Genomic DNA, 15,803 nt, shown 5'->3' on the forward strand with positions numbered 1-15,803 from the left:
GTTACAGGCTCATTTATCTCTGATATGTTCTCCTCTGTTAAACTCTCATTTATCTCTGATATGTTCTCCTCTGTTAAACTCTCATTTATCTCTGATATGTTCTCCTCTGTTAAACTCTCATTTATCTCTGATATGTTCTCCTCTGTTAAACTCTCATTTATCTCTGATATGTTCTCCTCTGTTACAGGCTCATTTATCTCTGATATGTTCTCCTCTGTTAAACTCTCATTTATCTCTGATATGTTCTCCTCTGTTACAGGCTCATTTATCTCTGATATGTTCTCCTCTGTTAAACTCTCATTTATCTCTGATATGTTCTCCTCTGTTAAACTCTCATTTATCTCTGATATGTTCTCCTCTGTTACAGGCTCATTTATCTCTGATATATTCTCCTCTGTTACAGGCTCATTTATCTCTGATATGTTCTCCTCTGTTAAACTCTCATTTATCTCTGATATGTTCTCCTCTGTTAAACTCTCATTTATCTCTGATATATTCTCCTCTGTTACAGGCTCATTTATCTCTGATATGTTCTCCTCTGTTAAACTCTCATTTATCTCTGATATGTTCTCCTCTGTTACAGGCTGAAGTCTCATTAATCTGTGATGTGATATGACTGTTATGGTATGTTATATGTTACATTATGGTACGGTAGCTAGCTAGGCTATATATGAGTCCCAAATGGTACCCTATGCCCTATATAGTGCACTACCCTATGGGCCCTGGTCAACAGGGTGCCATTTGGGTTGCACTGTCTCTCTGTCGTTTGGTTCCCAAGGAGGCTGAATCATTCTGTTAAAATGCAAATTATCACCTCTTGTCCTAAAGTGAACGGCTAGGATATCGCTGTCGTCATTCAGATGACTGAAGAGGAATATTACCATACATATGAATAATCATCATCCGCTATCTGTCGCTCTCTTCAGTGTCTGGCAGCTAGCCAGACCAGGGGACAAACTGAGAGAACGCGTGTTTTAAACGGCTCCCTATTCCCTATATCCCTCAAACTCAACTCTGGTCCTCCAAGTCAGTCCCACTGCGTGTTTTCATTGTTCACCTCTAATCAGGGCCTGATTTAGACCTGAGACACCAGTCATTGTTCCCCTGTAATCAGGGCCTGATTTAGACCTGGGACACCAGTCATTGTTGTCCTCTAATCAGGGCCTGATTTAGACCTGGGACACCAGTCATTGTTGCCTTCTAATTAGGAACTGATTTAGACCTGGGACACCAGTCATTGTTGCCCTCTAATTAGGAACTGATTTAGACCTGGGACACCAGTCATTGTTGCCCTCTAATCAGGGCCTGATTTAGACCTGGGACACCAGTCATTGTTGTCCTCTAAACAGGGCCTGATTTAGACCTGGGACACCAGATGTGTGCAGCAGGCTCCGGACCTCCTAGGGTCAGAGTTAATCTATATATGGTGGATTACTGACCAGAGCCCTATGGTCATATTACAGTGGAGTCTGCTGAGGGGAGGACGGCTCATAATAATCTCTGGAACGGAGCAAATGGAATGGCATCAAACCATGTGTTTGATGTATTTGATACCGTTCCACTGATTCCACTCCATCCATTACCACGAGCCCCGTCCTCCCCAATTAAGGTGCCACCAACCTCCTATAGGTCATAAGTAGTGCACTACATAGGGGATAGGGTGCCATTTTGGAGGCAACCCAAGGCTTTAATTAGACGTTGAGTGCAGGATTAAATTGGCTATTGCCAAGTTACATTCAGATGGACATTTAATGTATTGAGATAGTCGCTAGTGAAAGTCTACACAACCCCATGGACAGTCTTCACATTTCCTGCTTTAAAATTGAATTTAAAAAGAGAATCAATTAGATTTTTTTCCCTATTGATCTACACAACCTAATCCACATTTTCATAGAGAAATAATTAAAAAATTAAAAAATAAATGGATTTACTAAGAAAAATTGATTTACTAAGAAATTTAAAATGAGTGTAATTGAGTGTAATTGATTGCATATGTCTTCACACCCAAGAGTGGAATGGGTGGAATCACTTGTGGCAGCCATTACAGCTGTGAATTAATGTGAATAAGATTCAACCAACCTTGCACAACTCTTAGGGCAACATATATCAGAGAGAATAAAGTAGACGGCACACGTCAAACGTATGATTTATGACCCTATGTCAGGATGACGTGTACATGCCCATATTTGGGCATCCGGGCAGGACATTCTGGCGGGAACGGATCACATGCTTATGCCCATATATGGGCACCCTGTTCCTGTTCTCACGCGTTAGAGGGTGTGCTAATTTATGCATATATCTATTCCTTTGAAGTTGTCATGATGATTGATGTGTAGGGACCTGGTTGAACTGGGGGGGGGTCTGTGTTTGAACATTTGAAAGAGAATGGCCCCACAACCCCTATTGTATTGCCCTTAGGGTTGTTATCTATGAAGCAGGAATGGCTGGGAGGGGGAGTGTGTCAACTTTTTGGACAAAATTAAAAACTACGGGTTTGGGTCAAATCCAATGCAATACAACACAGAGTGAAATTCTCTGTATTTTCAAGTAATGTGGTGGCAGCATCATGTTATGGGTATGCTTCTCACCAGCAGGGACTGGGGGGTTTGTCAGGATCAAAATGAATATTAAAAGAGTAAAATCCAGGTAAAAAGTTAGTTTTGGTTTTTTTTGCATGACAATAACATACATTTGAATGCCAAAGACACACTAGAATGGCTTTCCAATAGGTGTTGATTGTTCCTGAGTGGTCCAGTCTCAGTCCTGACTTAAATTTGCTTGAAAATCAGAGACACGGTTAGAATATTACTGTCCATCAATGATTGCCAACCAAATTTACTGAGCTTGAGTCATTTTTACAAAAACAATGGACATACAGTGTATTCGGAAAGTAATCAGACCCCTTGACTTTTTCCACATTTTGTTACGTTACAGCCTTATTCTAAAATGGATTAAATAAAATGTTTTCCTCATCAATCTACACACAATACCCCATAATGACATCACAATACCCCGTAATGACATCACAATACCCCACAATGACATCACAATACCCCGTAATGACATCACAATACCCCATAATGACATCACAATACCCCATAATGACATCACAATACCCCATAATGACATCACAATACCCCATAATGACATCCCAATACCCCATAATGACATCACAATACCCCATAATGACATCCCAATACCTCATAATGACATCACAATACCCCATAATGACATCACAATACCCCATAATGACATCACAATACCCCATAATGACATCACAATACCCCATAATGACATCACAATACCTCATAATGACATCACAATACCCCATAATGACATCACAATACCCCATAATGACATCACAATACCCCATAATGACAAGGCAAATGTATAAAAAATTCAAAAGTGAAATAACCTATAAGTATTCAGACCCTTTGCTATGAGACTTGAAATTGAGCTCAGGTGCATCCTGTTTCCATTGATCATCCTTGAGATGTTTCTACAACTTGATTGGAGTCCACCTGTGGTAAATTCAATTGATTGGACATGATTTGGAAAGGCACACACCTGTCTATATAAGGTCCCACAGTTGACAGTGCATTTCAGAGCAAAAACCAAGCCATGAGGTCGAAGGAATTGTCCGTAGAGCTCCGACACAGAATTGTTTTGAGGCACAGATCTGGGGAAGGGTACCAAAACATTTCTGCAGCATTGAAGGTACCAAAGAACACACTGACCTCCATCATTCTTAAAAATGGAAGAAGTTTGGAACCACTAAGACTCTTCCTAGAGCTGGCCGCCCGGGCCAAACTGACAGAGCTCCAGTATTCCTCTGTGGAGATGGGAGAACCTTCCAGAAGGACAACCATCTCTGCAGCACTTCACTAATCAAGACTTTATGGTAGAATGGCCAGACGGAAGCCACTCCTCAGTAAAAGGCACATGACAGCCTGCTTGGAGTTTGCCAAAAGACACCAAAAGACTCTCAAACCATGAGAAACAAGATTCTCTGGTCTGATGAAACCAAGATTCAACTCTTTGTCCTGAATGCCAAGCGTCACGTCTGGAGGAAACCTGGCACCATCCCTATGGTGAAGCATGGTGGTGTCAGCATCATGCTGTGGGGATGTTTTTCAGTGGCAGGGACTGGGAGACTAGTCAGGATCGAGGGACCTCAGACTGGGGACGAAGGATTAGCTTCCAACGGGACAACGACCCTAAGCACACAGCCAAGACAACGCAGAAGTGGCTTCAGGACAAGTTTATGAACGTCCTTGAGTGGCCCAGCCAGAGCCCGGACTTGAACCCGATCGAACATCTCTGGAGAGACCTGAAAATAGTTGTGCAGTGACGCTCCCCATCCTACCTGACAGAGCTTGAGAGGATCTGCAGAGAAGAATGGGAGAAACTCCCCAAATACAGGTGTGCCAAGCTTCATACCCAAGAAGACTTCGAGGATATATTTGTGTAAAAAGGTGCTTCAACAAAGTACTAAGTAAAGGGTTTGAATACTTATGGAAATGTGAAAGTCACTTTTTTTATTTTCTATACATTTTCTCAAATTTATAAAAACCTGTTTTTGCTTTGTCATTATGGAGTATTGTTTTAGAATAAGGTTGTAACGTAACAAAATGTGGAAAAAGTCAAGGGGTCTGAATACTTTCCTAATGCTCTGTATGCTGGTAGAATGTTATAAAAAATTATTCACCGCTGTCATGGTGAAAGGTGCTTCCACCAAGTATTAACTCTGGGGGGGTGAAGACATACGCAATCAAGACGTCTTCAGGTTAATTTAATTATTTAACTCATTTTGAACATTTTCCGTAAAAAAACGTCACTTTGAAAATGTGGAGTAGGTTGTGTAGACCTGTAGGGGAAAAAAAACGAATGTAATCCCTTTTTGAAATGTAATCCCTTTTGAAATGTAATCCCTTTTGAAATGTAATCCCTTTTGAAATGTAATCCCGTTTGAAATGTAATCCCTTTTGAAATGTAATCCCTTTTGAAATGTAATCCCTTTTTGAAACGTAATCCCTTTTGAAATGTAATCCCGTTTGAAATGTAATCCCTTTTGAAATGTAATCTTAAAACTGTGCAAGGGGCGTGTAGACTTTCACTAGGCACTGTAAATAAACAACAAAAAAACATTACAAAGCATATAGACAGCATCCCAAATGGCACCCTATTCCCCATATAGTGAACTACACAGGGAATACGGTCCCATTAGGGACTCGCAGATTATTTCTGGGTTTTCGACATACCTGCCATGGTTGAAATCCCAAGGATCACACCTATGGACAACTCAATCTGCGTGCCCTAAAAACAAAACACACAAACACCCTCATCAATTCTCTGTTGTTATTTGTTAAGGCCATGTGGGAAAACCCAAACACTTGCTATATAGTGGGGCTAAGTGTACCATATGATGAAAATTACAGGCCTCTCTCATCTTTTTAAGTGGGAGAACTTGCACAATACGTGGCTGACTAAATACTTTTTTGCCCCACTGTATGTTTATATAGTGTGTGTTTCATGCTGTAATGAAAAACCACCGCTGAAAGCTAAAGCTTGTGTATTCAACTTCAATGAGTCATTTTGTGTCCCTCAGAATGAAAGTCTTTGAATGAGGTTAAGTGAGTTAGATGTGGATAAAAGAGTCTGCTTTTTGTGGCAAAAAAATAAAATGTCAATGTTTTGAAAAGCTAAAATAGAATTGACCAACTCTCTAGTTACAGTAAATGACAGATACCAGATTCTCACTTCAACGTTAATGAAACAGATATCTACCACATATTACTGTAGAATATATCTAGTATTACTGTAAAACTAGTATGGATAGAGGTCTACCACATATTACTGTAGAATATATCTAGTATTACTGTAAAACTAGTATAGATAGAGGTCTACCACATATTACTGTAGAATATATCTAGTATTACTGTAAAACTAGTATAGATAGAGATCTACCACATATTACTGTAGAATATATCTAGTATTACTGTAATACTAGTATGGATAGAGGGCTACAGCATATTACTGTAGAATATATCTAGTATTACTGTAATACTAGTATGGATAGAGATCTACCACATATTACTGTAGAATATATCTAGTATTACTGTAAAACTAGTATAGATAGAGATCTACCACATATTACTGTAGAATATATCTAGTATTACTGTAATACTAGTATGGATAGAGATCTACCACATATTACTGTAGAATCTATCTAGTATTACTGTAATACTAGTATGGATAGAGGGCTACAGCATATTACTGCAGAATCTATCTAGTATTACTGTAATACTATACAGGGTCTACCACATATTACTGTAGAATCTATCTAGTATTACTGTAATACTATAGAGGGTCTACCACAGAGACACAGATCTAAACGTGATATTCATTTGATAAAGTGGTGTAACTTACAGCTACAATCATGATGGCATTGTCCAGGAAACCAAATCCTACAAACGGAATGGCGTTGTGTAGAAGAACTGCAAAAGAAAGAACACACACAACATCCCATTTAACATCCCACACACAACATCCCATTTAACATCCCACACACAACATCCCATTTAACATCACACACACAACATCCCATTTAACATCACACACACAACATCCCATTTAACATCACACACACAACATCCCATTTAACATCACACACACAACATCCCATTTAACATCCCACACACAACATCCCATTTAACATCACACACACCACACACGTACTGGAAACTTGAAGAAGTGATGAGACACAGTGAACCTGGACGAACATTTGGCAGTTACAAACGGGGAAGAAAAGTGAGTTCTACATAACTCGGCCCTCTGTCGTCAGGTCCTACTTCTGGCCAAATGTTCTCTGGTACGAGACCAAAACAGGGAGGTGTTGCAAAAACATTGGCCGTCTGATTCAACGAATCAAAAGCAAAGGAATCTGTCTTGAACCCGAATGAACTCATTCTAACTCCTATTGGCCATCAATGTGGAATTCTTTTCCACTCTGGTCATCAACCCGGGTATACTGCATGATAGTCATCAGTTCAGCCCTGGTGAATATGTGGGCTGGGAATGTGTCTGTGAGCACAGTGACAGGGAGGAAACAAATCCTCCAGCGTTCTCCACTGTTTCATATATGAATCCTCCTGCGTTCTCCACTGTTTCATATATGAATCCTCCAGCGTTCTCCACTGTTTCATATATGAATCCTCCAGCGTTCTCCACTGTTTCATATATGAATCCTCCAGCGTTCTCCACTGTTTCATATATGAATCCTCCAGCGTTCTCCACTGTTTCATATATGAATCCTCCAGCGTTCTCCACTGTTTCATATATGTATGAATCCTCCAGCGTTCTCCACTGTTTCATATATGAATCCTCCAGCGTTCTCCACTGTTTCATATATGAATCCTCCAGCGTTCTCCACTGTTTCATATATGAATCCTCCAGCGTTCTCCACTGTTTCATATATGAATCCTCCAGCGTTCTCCACTGTTTCATATATGAATCCTCCAGCGTTCTCCACTGTTTCATATATGAATCCTCCAGCGTTCTCCACTGTTTCATATATGAATCCTCCAGCGTTCTCCACTGTTTCATATATGAATCCTCCAGCGTTCTCCACTGTTTCATATATGAATCCTCCAGCGTTCTCCACTGTTTCATATATGTATGAATCCTCCAGCGTTCTCCACTGTTTCATATATGAATCCTCCAGCGTTCTCCACTGTTTCATATATGAATCCTCCTGCGTTCTCCACTGTTTCATATATGAATTCTCCAGCGTTCTCCACTGTTTCATACATGAATCCTCCAGCGTTCTCCACTGTTTCATATATGAATCCTCCAGCGTTCTCCACTGTTTCATATATGAATCCTCCAGCGTTCTCCACTGTTTCATATATGACTGCTCCAGCGTTCTCCACTGTTTCATATATGAATCCTCCTGCGTTCTCCACTGTTTCATATATGAATCCTCCAGCGTTCTCCACTGTTTCATATACGTATGAATCCTCCAGCGTTCTCCACTGTTTCATATATGAATCCTCCAGCGTTCTCCACTGTTTCATATATGAATCCTCCAGCGTTCTCCACTGTTTCATATATGAATCCTCCAGCGTTCTCCACTGTTTCATATATGAATCCTCCAGCGTTCTCCACTGTTTCATATATGAATCCTCCAGCGTTCTCCACTGTTTCATATATGTATGAATCCTCCAGCGTTCTCCACTGTTTCATATATGAATCCTCCAGCGTTCTCCACTGTTTCATATATGAATCCTCCTGCGTTCTCCACTGTTTCATATATGAATCCTCCAGCGTTCTCCACTGTTTCATATATGAATCCTCCAGCGTTCTCCACTGTTTCATATATGAATCCTCCAGCGTTCTCCACTGTTTCATATATGAATCCTCCAGCGTTCTCCACTGTTTCATATATGAATCCTCCAGCGTTCTCCACTGTTTCATATATGAATCCTCCAGCGTTCTCCACTGTTTCATATATGAATCCTCCAGCGTTCTCCACTGTTTCATATATGAATCCTCCAGCGTTCTCCACTGTTTCATATATGAATCCTCCAGCGTTCTCCACTGTTTCATATATGAATCCTCCAGCGTTCTCCACTGTTTCATATATGAATCCTCCAGCGTTCTCCACTGTTTCATATATGAATCCTCCAGCGTTCTCCACTGTTTCATACATGAATCCTCCAGCGTTCTCCACTGTTTCATATATGAATCCTCCAGCGTTCTCCACTGTTTCATATATGAATCCTCCAGCGTTCTCCACTGTTTCATATATGAATCCTCCAGCATACTTCACTGTTTCATATATGAATCCTCCAGCATTCTCCACTGTTTCATATATGAATCCTCCTGCGTTCTCCACTGTTTCATATATGAATTCTCCAGCGTTCTCCACTGTTTCATGTATGAATCCTCCAGCGTTCTCCACTGTTTCATATACGTATGAATCCTCCAGCGTTCTCCACTGTTTCATATATGAATCCTCCAGCGTTCTCCACTGTTTCATATATGAATCCTCAAGCATTCTCCACTGTTTCATATATGAATCCTCAAGCATTCTCCACTGTTTCATATATGAATCCTCCAGCGTTCTCCACTGTTTCATATATGTATGAATCCTCCAGCGTTCTCCACTGTTTCATATATGAATCCTCCTGCGTTCTCCACTGTTTCATATATGAATCCTCCAGCGTTCTCCACTGTTTCATATATGAATCCTCCAGCGTTCTCCACTGTTTCATATATGAATCCTCCAGCGTTCTCCACTGTTTCATATATGAATCCTCCAGCATTCTCCATTGTTTCATATATGAATCCTCCAGCGTTCTCCACTGTTTCATATATGAATCCTCCAGCGTTCTCCACTGTTTCATATATGAATCCTCCAGCGTTCTCCACTGTTTCATATATGAATCCTCCAGCATTCTCCACTGTTTCATATATGCATCCTCCAGCGTTCTCCACTGTTTCATATATGTATGAATCCTCCAGCGTTCTCCACTGTTTCATATATGAATCCTCCAGCGTTCTCCACTGTTTCATATATGAATCCTCCAGCGTTCTCCACTGTTTCATATATGAATCCTCCAGCGTTCTCCACTGTTTCATATATGCATCCTCCAGCGTTCTCCACTGTTTCATATATGTATGAATCCTCCAGCGTTCTCCACTGTTTCATATATGAATCCTCAAGCATTCTCCACTGTTTCATATATGAATCCTCCAGCGTTCTCCACTGTTTCATACATGAATCCTCCAGCGTTCTCCACTGTTTCATATATGAATCCTCCAGCTTTCTCCACTGTTTCATATATGCATCTCTCTTTTCAAAGACACATCTCTCTTTTCAAAGACATCTCTCTCTTTTCAAAGACATCTCTCTCTCTTTTCAAAGACATCCCTCTCTTTTCAAAGACACCTCTCTCTTTTCAAAGACACCTCTCTCTCTTTTCAAAGACATCCCTCTCTTTTCAAAGACACCTCTCTCTTTTCAAAGACATCCCTCTCTTTTCAAAGACACCTCTCTCTTTTCAAAGACATCTCTCTCTCTTTTCAAAGACACCTCTCTCTTTTCAAAGACACCTCTCTCTTTTCAAAGACACCTCTCTCTTTTCAAAGACATCTCTCTCTTTTCAAAGACATCTCTCTCTTTTCAAAGACACACTCTCTCTTTTCAAAGACACTCTCTTTTCAAAGACACCTCTCTCTTTTCAAAGACACCTCTCTCTTTTCAAAGACACCTCTCTCTTCCTCTCTTACCGTATCTCAGCTGAGCCGATGTGGGAGGGGCGATGACCATTTCCCCTGAAGAAGGAGGAAAAAGAAAACCTGCATTACTATGGAGAAGAAGTCAGTCCTGTCTGGAAGGACATGTCATTACTATGGAGAAGAAGTCAGTCCTGTCTGGAAGGGCATGTCATTACTATGGAGAAGAAGACAGTCCTGTCTGGAAGGACATGTCATTACTATGGAGAAGAAGTCAGTCCTGTCTGGAAGGACATGTCATTACTATGGAGAAGAAGTCAGTCCTGTCTGGAAGAACATGTCATTACTATGGAGAAGAAGTCAGTCCTGTCTGGAAGGACATGTCATTACTATGGAGAAGAAGTCAGTCCTGTCTGGAAGGACATGTCATTACTATGGAGAAGACGTCAGTCCTGTCTGGAAGAACATGTCATTACTATGGAGAAGAAGTCAGTCCTGTCTGGAAGGACATGTCATTACTATGGAGAAGAAGTCAGTCCTGTCTGGAAGAACATGTCATTACTATGGAGAAGAAGTCAGTCCTGTCTGGAAGGACATGTCATTACTATGGAGAATAAGTCAGTCCTGTCTGGAAGGACATGTCATTACTATGGAGAATAAGTCAGTCCTGTCTGGAAGGACATGTCATTACTATGGAGAAGAAGTCAGTCCTGTCTGGAAGGACATGTCATTACTATGGAGAAGAAGTCAGTCCTGTCTGGAAGGACATGTCATTACTATGGAGAAGAAGTCAGTCCTGTCTGGAAGGACATGTCATTACTATGGAGAAGAAGTCAGTCCTGTCTGGAAGAACATGTCATTACTATGGAGAAGAAGTCAGTCCTGTCTGGAAGAACATGTCATTACTATGGAGAAGTCAGTCCTGTCTGGAAGAACATGTCATTACTATGGAGAAGAAGACAGTCCTGTCTGGAAGGACATGTCATTACTATGGAGAAGAAGACAGTCCTGTCTGGAAGGACATGTCATTACTATGGAGAAGAAGACAGTCCTGTCTGGAAGGACATGTCATTACTATGGAGAAGAAGTCAGTCCTGTCTGGAAGGACATGTCATTACTATGGAGAAGAAGTCAGTCCTGTCTGGAAGAACATGTCATTACTATGGAGAAGAAGTCAGTCCTGTCTGGAAGAACATGTCATTACTATGGAGAAGAAGTCAGTCCTGTCTGGAAGGACATGTCATTACTATGGAGAAGAAGTCAGTCCTGTCTGGAAGGACATGTCATTACTATGGAGAAGAAGTCAGTCCTGTCTGGAAGGACATGTCATTACTATGGAGAAGAAGTCAGTCCTGTCTGGAAGAACATGTCATTACTATGGAGAAGAAGTCAGTCCTGTCTGGAAGAACATGTCATTACTATGGAGAAGAAGTCAGTCCTGTCTGGAAGGACATGTCATTACTATGGAGAAGAAGTCAGTCCTGTCTGGAAGAACATGTCATTACTATGGAGAAGAAGTCAGTCCTGTCTGGAAGAACATGTCATTACTATGGAGAAGAAGTCAGTCCTGTCTGGAAGAACATGTCATTACTATGGAGAAGAAGACAGTCCTGTCTGGAAGGACATGTCATTACTATGGAGAAGAAGACAGTCCTGTCTGGAAGGACATGTCATTACTATGGAGAAGAAGACAGTCCTGTCTGGAAGGACATGTCATTACTATGGAGAAGAAGTCAGTCCTGTCTGGAAGGACATGTCATTACTATGGAGAAGAAGTCAGTCCTGTCTGGAAGAACATGTCATTACTATGGAGAAGAAGTCAGTCCTGTCTGGAAGAACATGTCATTACTATGGAGAAGAAGTCAGTCCTGTCTGGAAGGACATGTCATTACTATGGAGAAGAAGTCAGTCCTGTCTGGAAGAACATGTCATTACTATGGAGAAGAAGTCAGTCCTGTCTGGAAGGACATGTCATTACTATGGAGAAGAAGACAGTCCTGTCTGGAAGAACATGTCATTACTATGGAGAAGAAGTCAGTCCTGTCTGGAAGGACATGTCATTACTGTGGAGAAGAAGTCAGTCCTGTCTGGAAGGACATGTCATTACTATGGAGAAGAAGTCAGTCCTGTCTGGAAGAACATGTCATTACTATGGAGAAGAAGTCAGTCCTGTCTGGAAGAACATGTCATTACTATGGAGAAGAAGTCAGTCCTGTCTGGAAGGACATGTCATTACTATGGAGAAGAAGTCAGTCCTGTCTGGAAGGACATGTCATTACTATGGAGAAGAAGTCAGTCCTGTCTGGAAGGACATGTCATTACTATGGAGAAGAAGACAGTCCTGTCTGGAAGGACATGTCATTACTATGGAGAAGAAGTCAGTCCTGTCTGGAAGGAAATGACAGGACCTGAGAGTCAGGACACAGAGCAGGGATGGAGCCTGGCAGAGGAAGAGAGGGACAGAGAGACAGGGAGGAGAGGGACAGAGGAAGAGAGGGACAGAGAGACAGGGAGGAGAGGGACAGAGAGGCAGAGGAGGAGAGGGACAGAGAGACAGAGGAGGAGAGGGACAGAGAGACAGAGGAGGAGAGGGACAGAGAGACAGAGGAGGAGAGGAACAGAGAGACAGAGGAGCAGAGCGACAGAGAGACAGAGGAGGAGAGGGACAGAGAGACAGGGAGGAGAGGTACAGAGAGACAGGGAGGAGAGGAACAGAGAGACAGAGGGACAGACGTGTCCCAGGCCGACGGGACAGGGATTAGAAGGGGACTGCCATTGTGTCCCAAATGGCACCCTATCCCTATTAAGTGCCCTACTTTTCACCAGGGCCCATAAGGAATAGGGTGCCGTTTGGGACTGACCTAGTGGAATTACATTGAAATCCCATTCTGAACACATTAAAATACAAAAAGGTGAGTATTAATGGTGTGTGAAACGTCCAGTAGGGTAATGCCATGCTCTGCAGACCAGGGCCCACAGGACGACTACCCTGTGTCCCAAATGGCTCCCTAGTCCCCATATAGTGCACTACTGCAGACCAGGGCCCATACGACTCTGGTTAAAAGTAGTGCACTATATAGGGAGTAAGGTGCCATTTTGGACTCAGTCCACGTCTACCAGCCTACAGATTAAGTCTGTCTGCCTTTCAAAATAGTGTCTGACACTATGAGCACAAATACTCAGCATTCAATTATCTCTATGCCCTTAGAGTCTGAGAGTAGGATCTTAAATTGATCACAGTGATGCAGGAGAACGTTCCTGAAATGCAGGACATTTAGAATTTTTTTTAGTGAATTTGAGGTTTAAAAAAAGGCTTCTAAAGTTAGTAATTTCCACTTTGAAATGACGAAAACCTTTATTTCGGACCCTTATGAAAAATGTATAAACATTTACAAAAATGTAAATTAGTTATAAACCACATAATAATCGTTTCACTACACCCTCAATAACATCTGTTAGAATGTGTATGTGACCAATACAATTTGATTTGATTATAACTCACATTTGCTGTTGCCGCAGGACTATTTTCCTGCTGTAGCAAACTGGCTCAAATTAAGATCCTACATCTGTAATCTGTATCTCAAATTAATGTCTATGTAGGGTTTATTCATGTCTATGTAGGGTTTATTCATGTCTATGTAGGGTTTATTCATCTCTATGTAGGGTTTATTATTACCTATGTAGGGTTTATTCCTGCCTATGTAGGGTTTATTCATCTCTATGTAGGGTTTATTCATGTCTATGTAGGGTTTATTCATGTCCATGTAGTGATTTATTCATGCCTATGTAGGGTTTATTCATGCCTATGTAGGGTTTATTCATGTCTATGTAGGGTTTATTCATGTCTATGTAGGGTGTATTCATGTCTATGTAGGGTGTATTCATGTCTACGTAGGGTGTATTCATGTCTACGTAGGGTGTATTCATGTCTATGTAGGGTGTATTCATGTCGATGTATAGTTTATTCATGTCTATGCCTCTGAGGCTAAATGTTAGTTTAGTTAAGGGTGTATTAATGTCTACGTAGGGTGTATAAATGTCTGTGTAGGGTGTATTCATGTCTATGTCTCTGAGGCTAAATGTTAGTTTAGTTAAGGGTGTATTAATGTCTACGTAGAGTGTATAAATGTCTGTGTAGGGTGTATTCATGTCTATGCCTCTGAGGCTAAATGTTAGTTTAGTTAAGGGTGTATTAATGTCTATGTAGGGTGTATTCATGTGTATGTAGGGTTTATTCATGTCTATGTAGGGTGTATTCATGTCTATGCCTCTGAGGCTAAATGTTAGTTTAGTGAAGGTTTCTCAGAAATGTAAAACACTAGTGAGTCTTTTCTATCTTATTCTCCACACACGCCGCCACACCACACCACACACACACACACACACACACACACACACACACACACACACACACACACACACACACACACACACACACACACACACACACACACACACACAGAGGGTGGAATAGCCTATGAGGTTTGGAATGACAAGGTTCAACACAACACAGTCACCAGCAGGTAGGAGGTACTGACTAACTCCCACCATGATGATACAACACAGTCACCAGCAGGTAGGAGGTACTGACTAACTTCCACCATGTTGATACAACACAGTCATCAGCAGGTAGGAGGTACTGACTAACTTCCACCATGATGATACAACACAGTCATCAGCAGGTAGGAGGTACTGACTAACTTCCACCATGATGATACAACACAGTCATCAGCAGGTAGGAGGTACTGACTAACTTCCACCATGATGATACAACACAACACAGTCACCAGCAGGTAGGAGGTACTGACTAACTCCCACCATGATGATACAACACAACACAGTCACCAGCAGGTAGGAGGTACTGACTAACTCCCACCATGATGATACAACACAGTCATCAGCAGGTAGGAGGTACTGACTAACTTCCACCATGATGAACCAACACAACACAGTCACCAGCAGGTAGGAGGTACTGACTAACTCCCACCATGATGATACAACACAGTCACCAGCAGGTAGGAGGTACTGACTAACTTCCACCATGATGATACAACACAGTCATCAGCAGGTAGGAGGTACTGACTAACTTCCACCATGATGATACAACACAACACAGTCACCAGCAGGTAGGAGGTACTGACTAACTCCCACCATGATGATACAACACAACACAGTCATCAGCAGGTAGGAGGTACTGACTAACTCCCACCATGATGATACAACACAGTCATCAGCAGGTAGGAGGTACTGACTAACTCCCACCATGATGATACAACACAGTCACCAGCAGGTAGGAGGTACTGACTAACTCCCACCATGATGATACAACACAGTCATCAGCAGGTAGGAGGTACTGACTAACTCCCACCATGATGACACAACACAACACAGTCACCAGCAGGTAGGAGGTACTGACTAACTCCCACCATGATGATACAACACAACACAGTCACCAGCAGGTAGGAGGTACTGACTAACTCCCACCATGATGATACAACACAACACAGTCATCAGCAGGTAGGAGGTACTGACTAACTTCCACCATGATGATACAACACAGTCAT

The 15,803-nt window shown here is 41.7% G+C and overlaps 1 protein-coding gene across 1 annotated transcript in view; it reads right to left on the reverse strand.

Annotated features, from left to right (window-relative positions):
- Window positions 1–15,803, reverse strand: part of LOC110514058 (transmembrane protein 65) — a 73,613-nt gene that overhangs the window by 25,344 nt on the left and 32,466 nt on the right. Inside the window, exons 3-5 of the mRNA XM_036935266.1 lie at window positions 10,294–10,338; window positions 6,430–6,497; window positions 5,262–5,316 (exon numbers count right to left, since the gene is read on the reverse strand). Coding sequence (XP_036791161.1) covers window positions 5,262–5,316; window positions 6,430–6,497; window positions 10,294–10,338 — 168 coding nt within the window. The remainder of the gene's footprint in view (window positions 1–5,261; window positions 5,317–6,429; window positions 6,498–10,293; window positions 10,339–15,803) is intronic.

This window comes from Oncorhynchus mykiss, chromosome 2 (assembly GCF_013265735.2).
Source record: "Oncorhynchus mykiss isolate Arlee chromosome 2, USDA_OmykA_1.1, whole genome shotgun sequence".
NCBI classification, from domain to species: domain Eukaryota; kingdom Metazoa; phylum Chordata; class Actinopteri; order Salmoniformes; family Salmonidae; genus Oncorhynchus; species Oncorhynchus mykiss.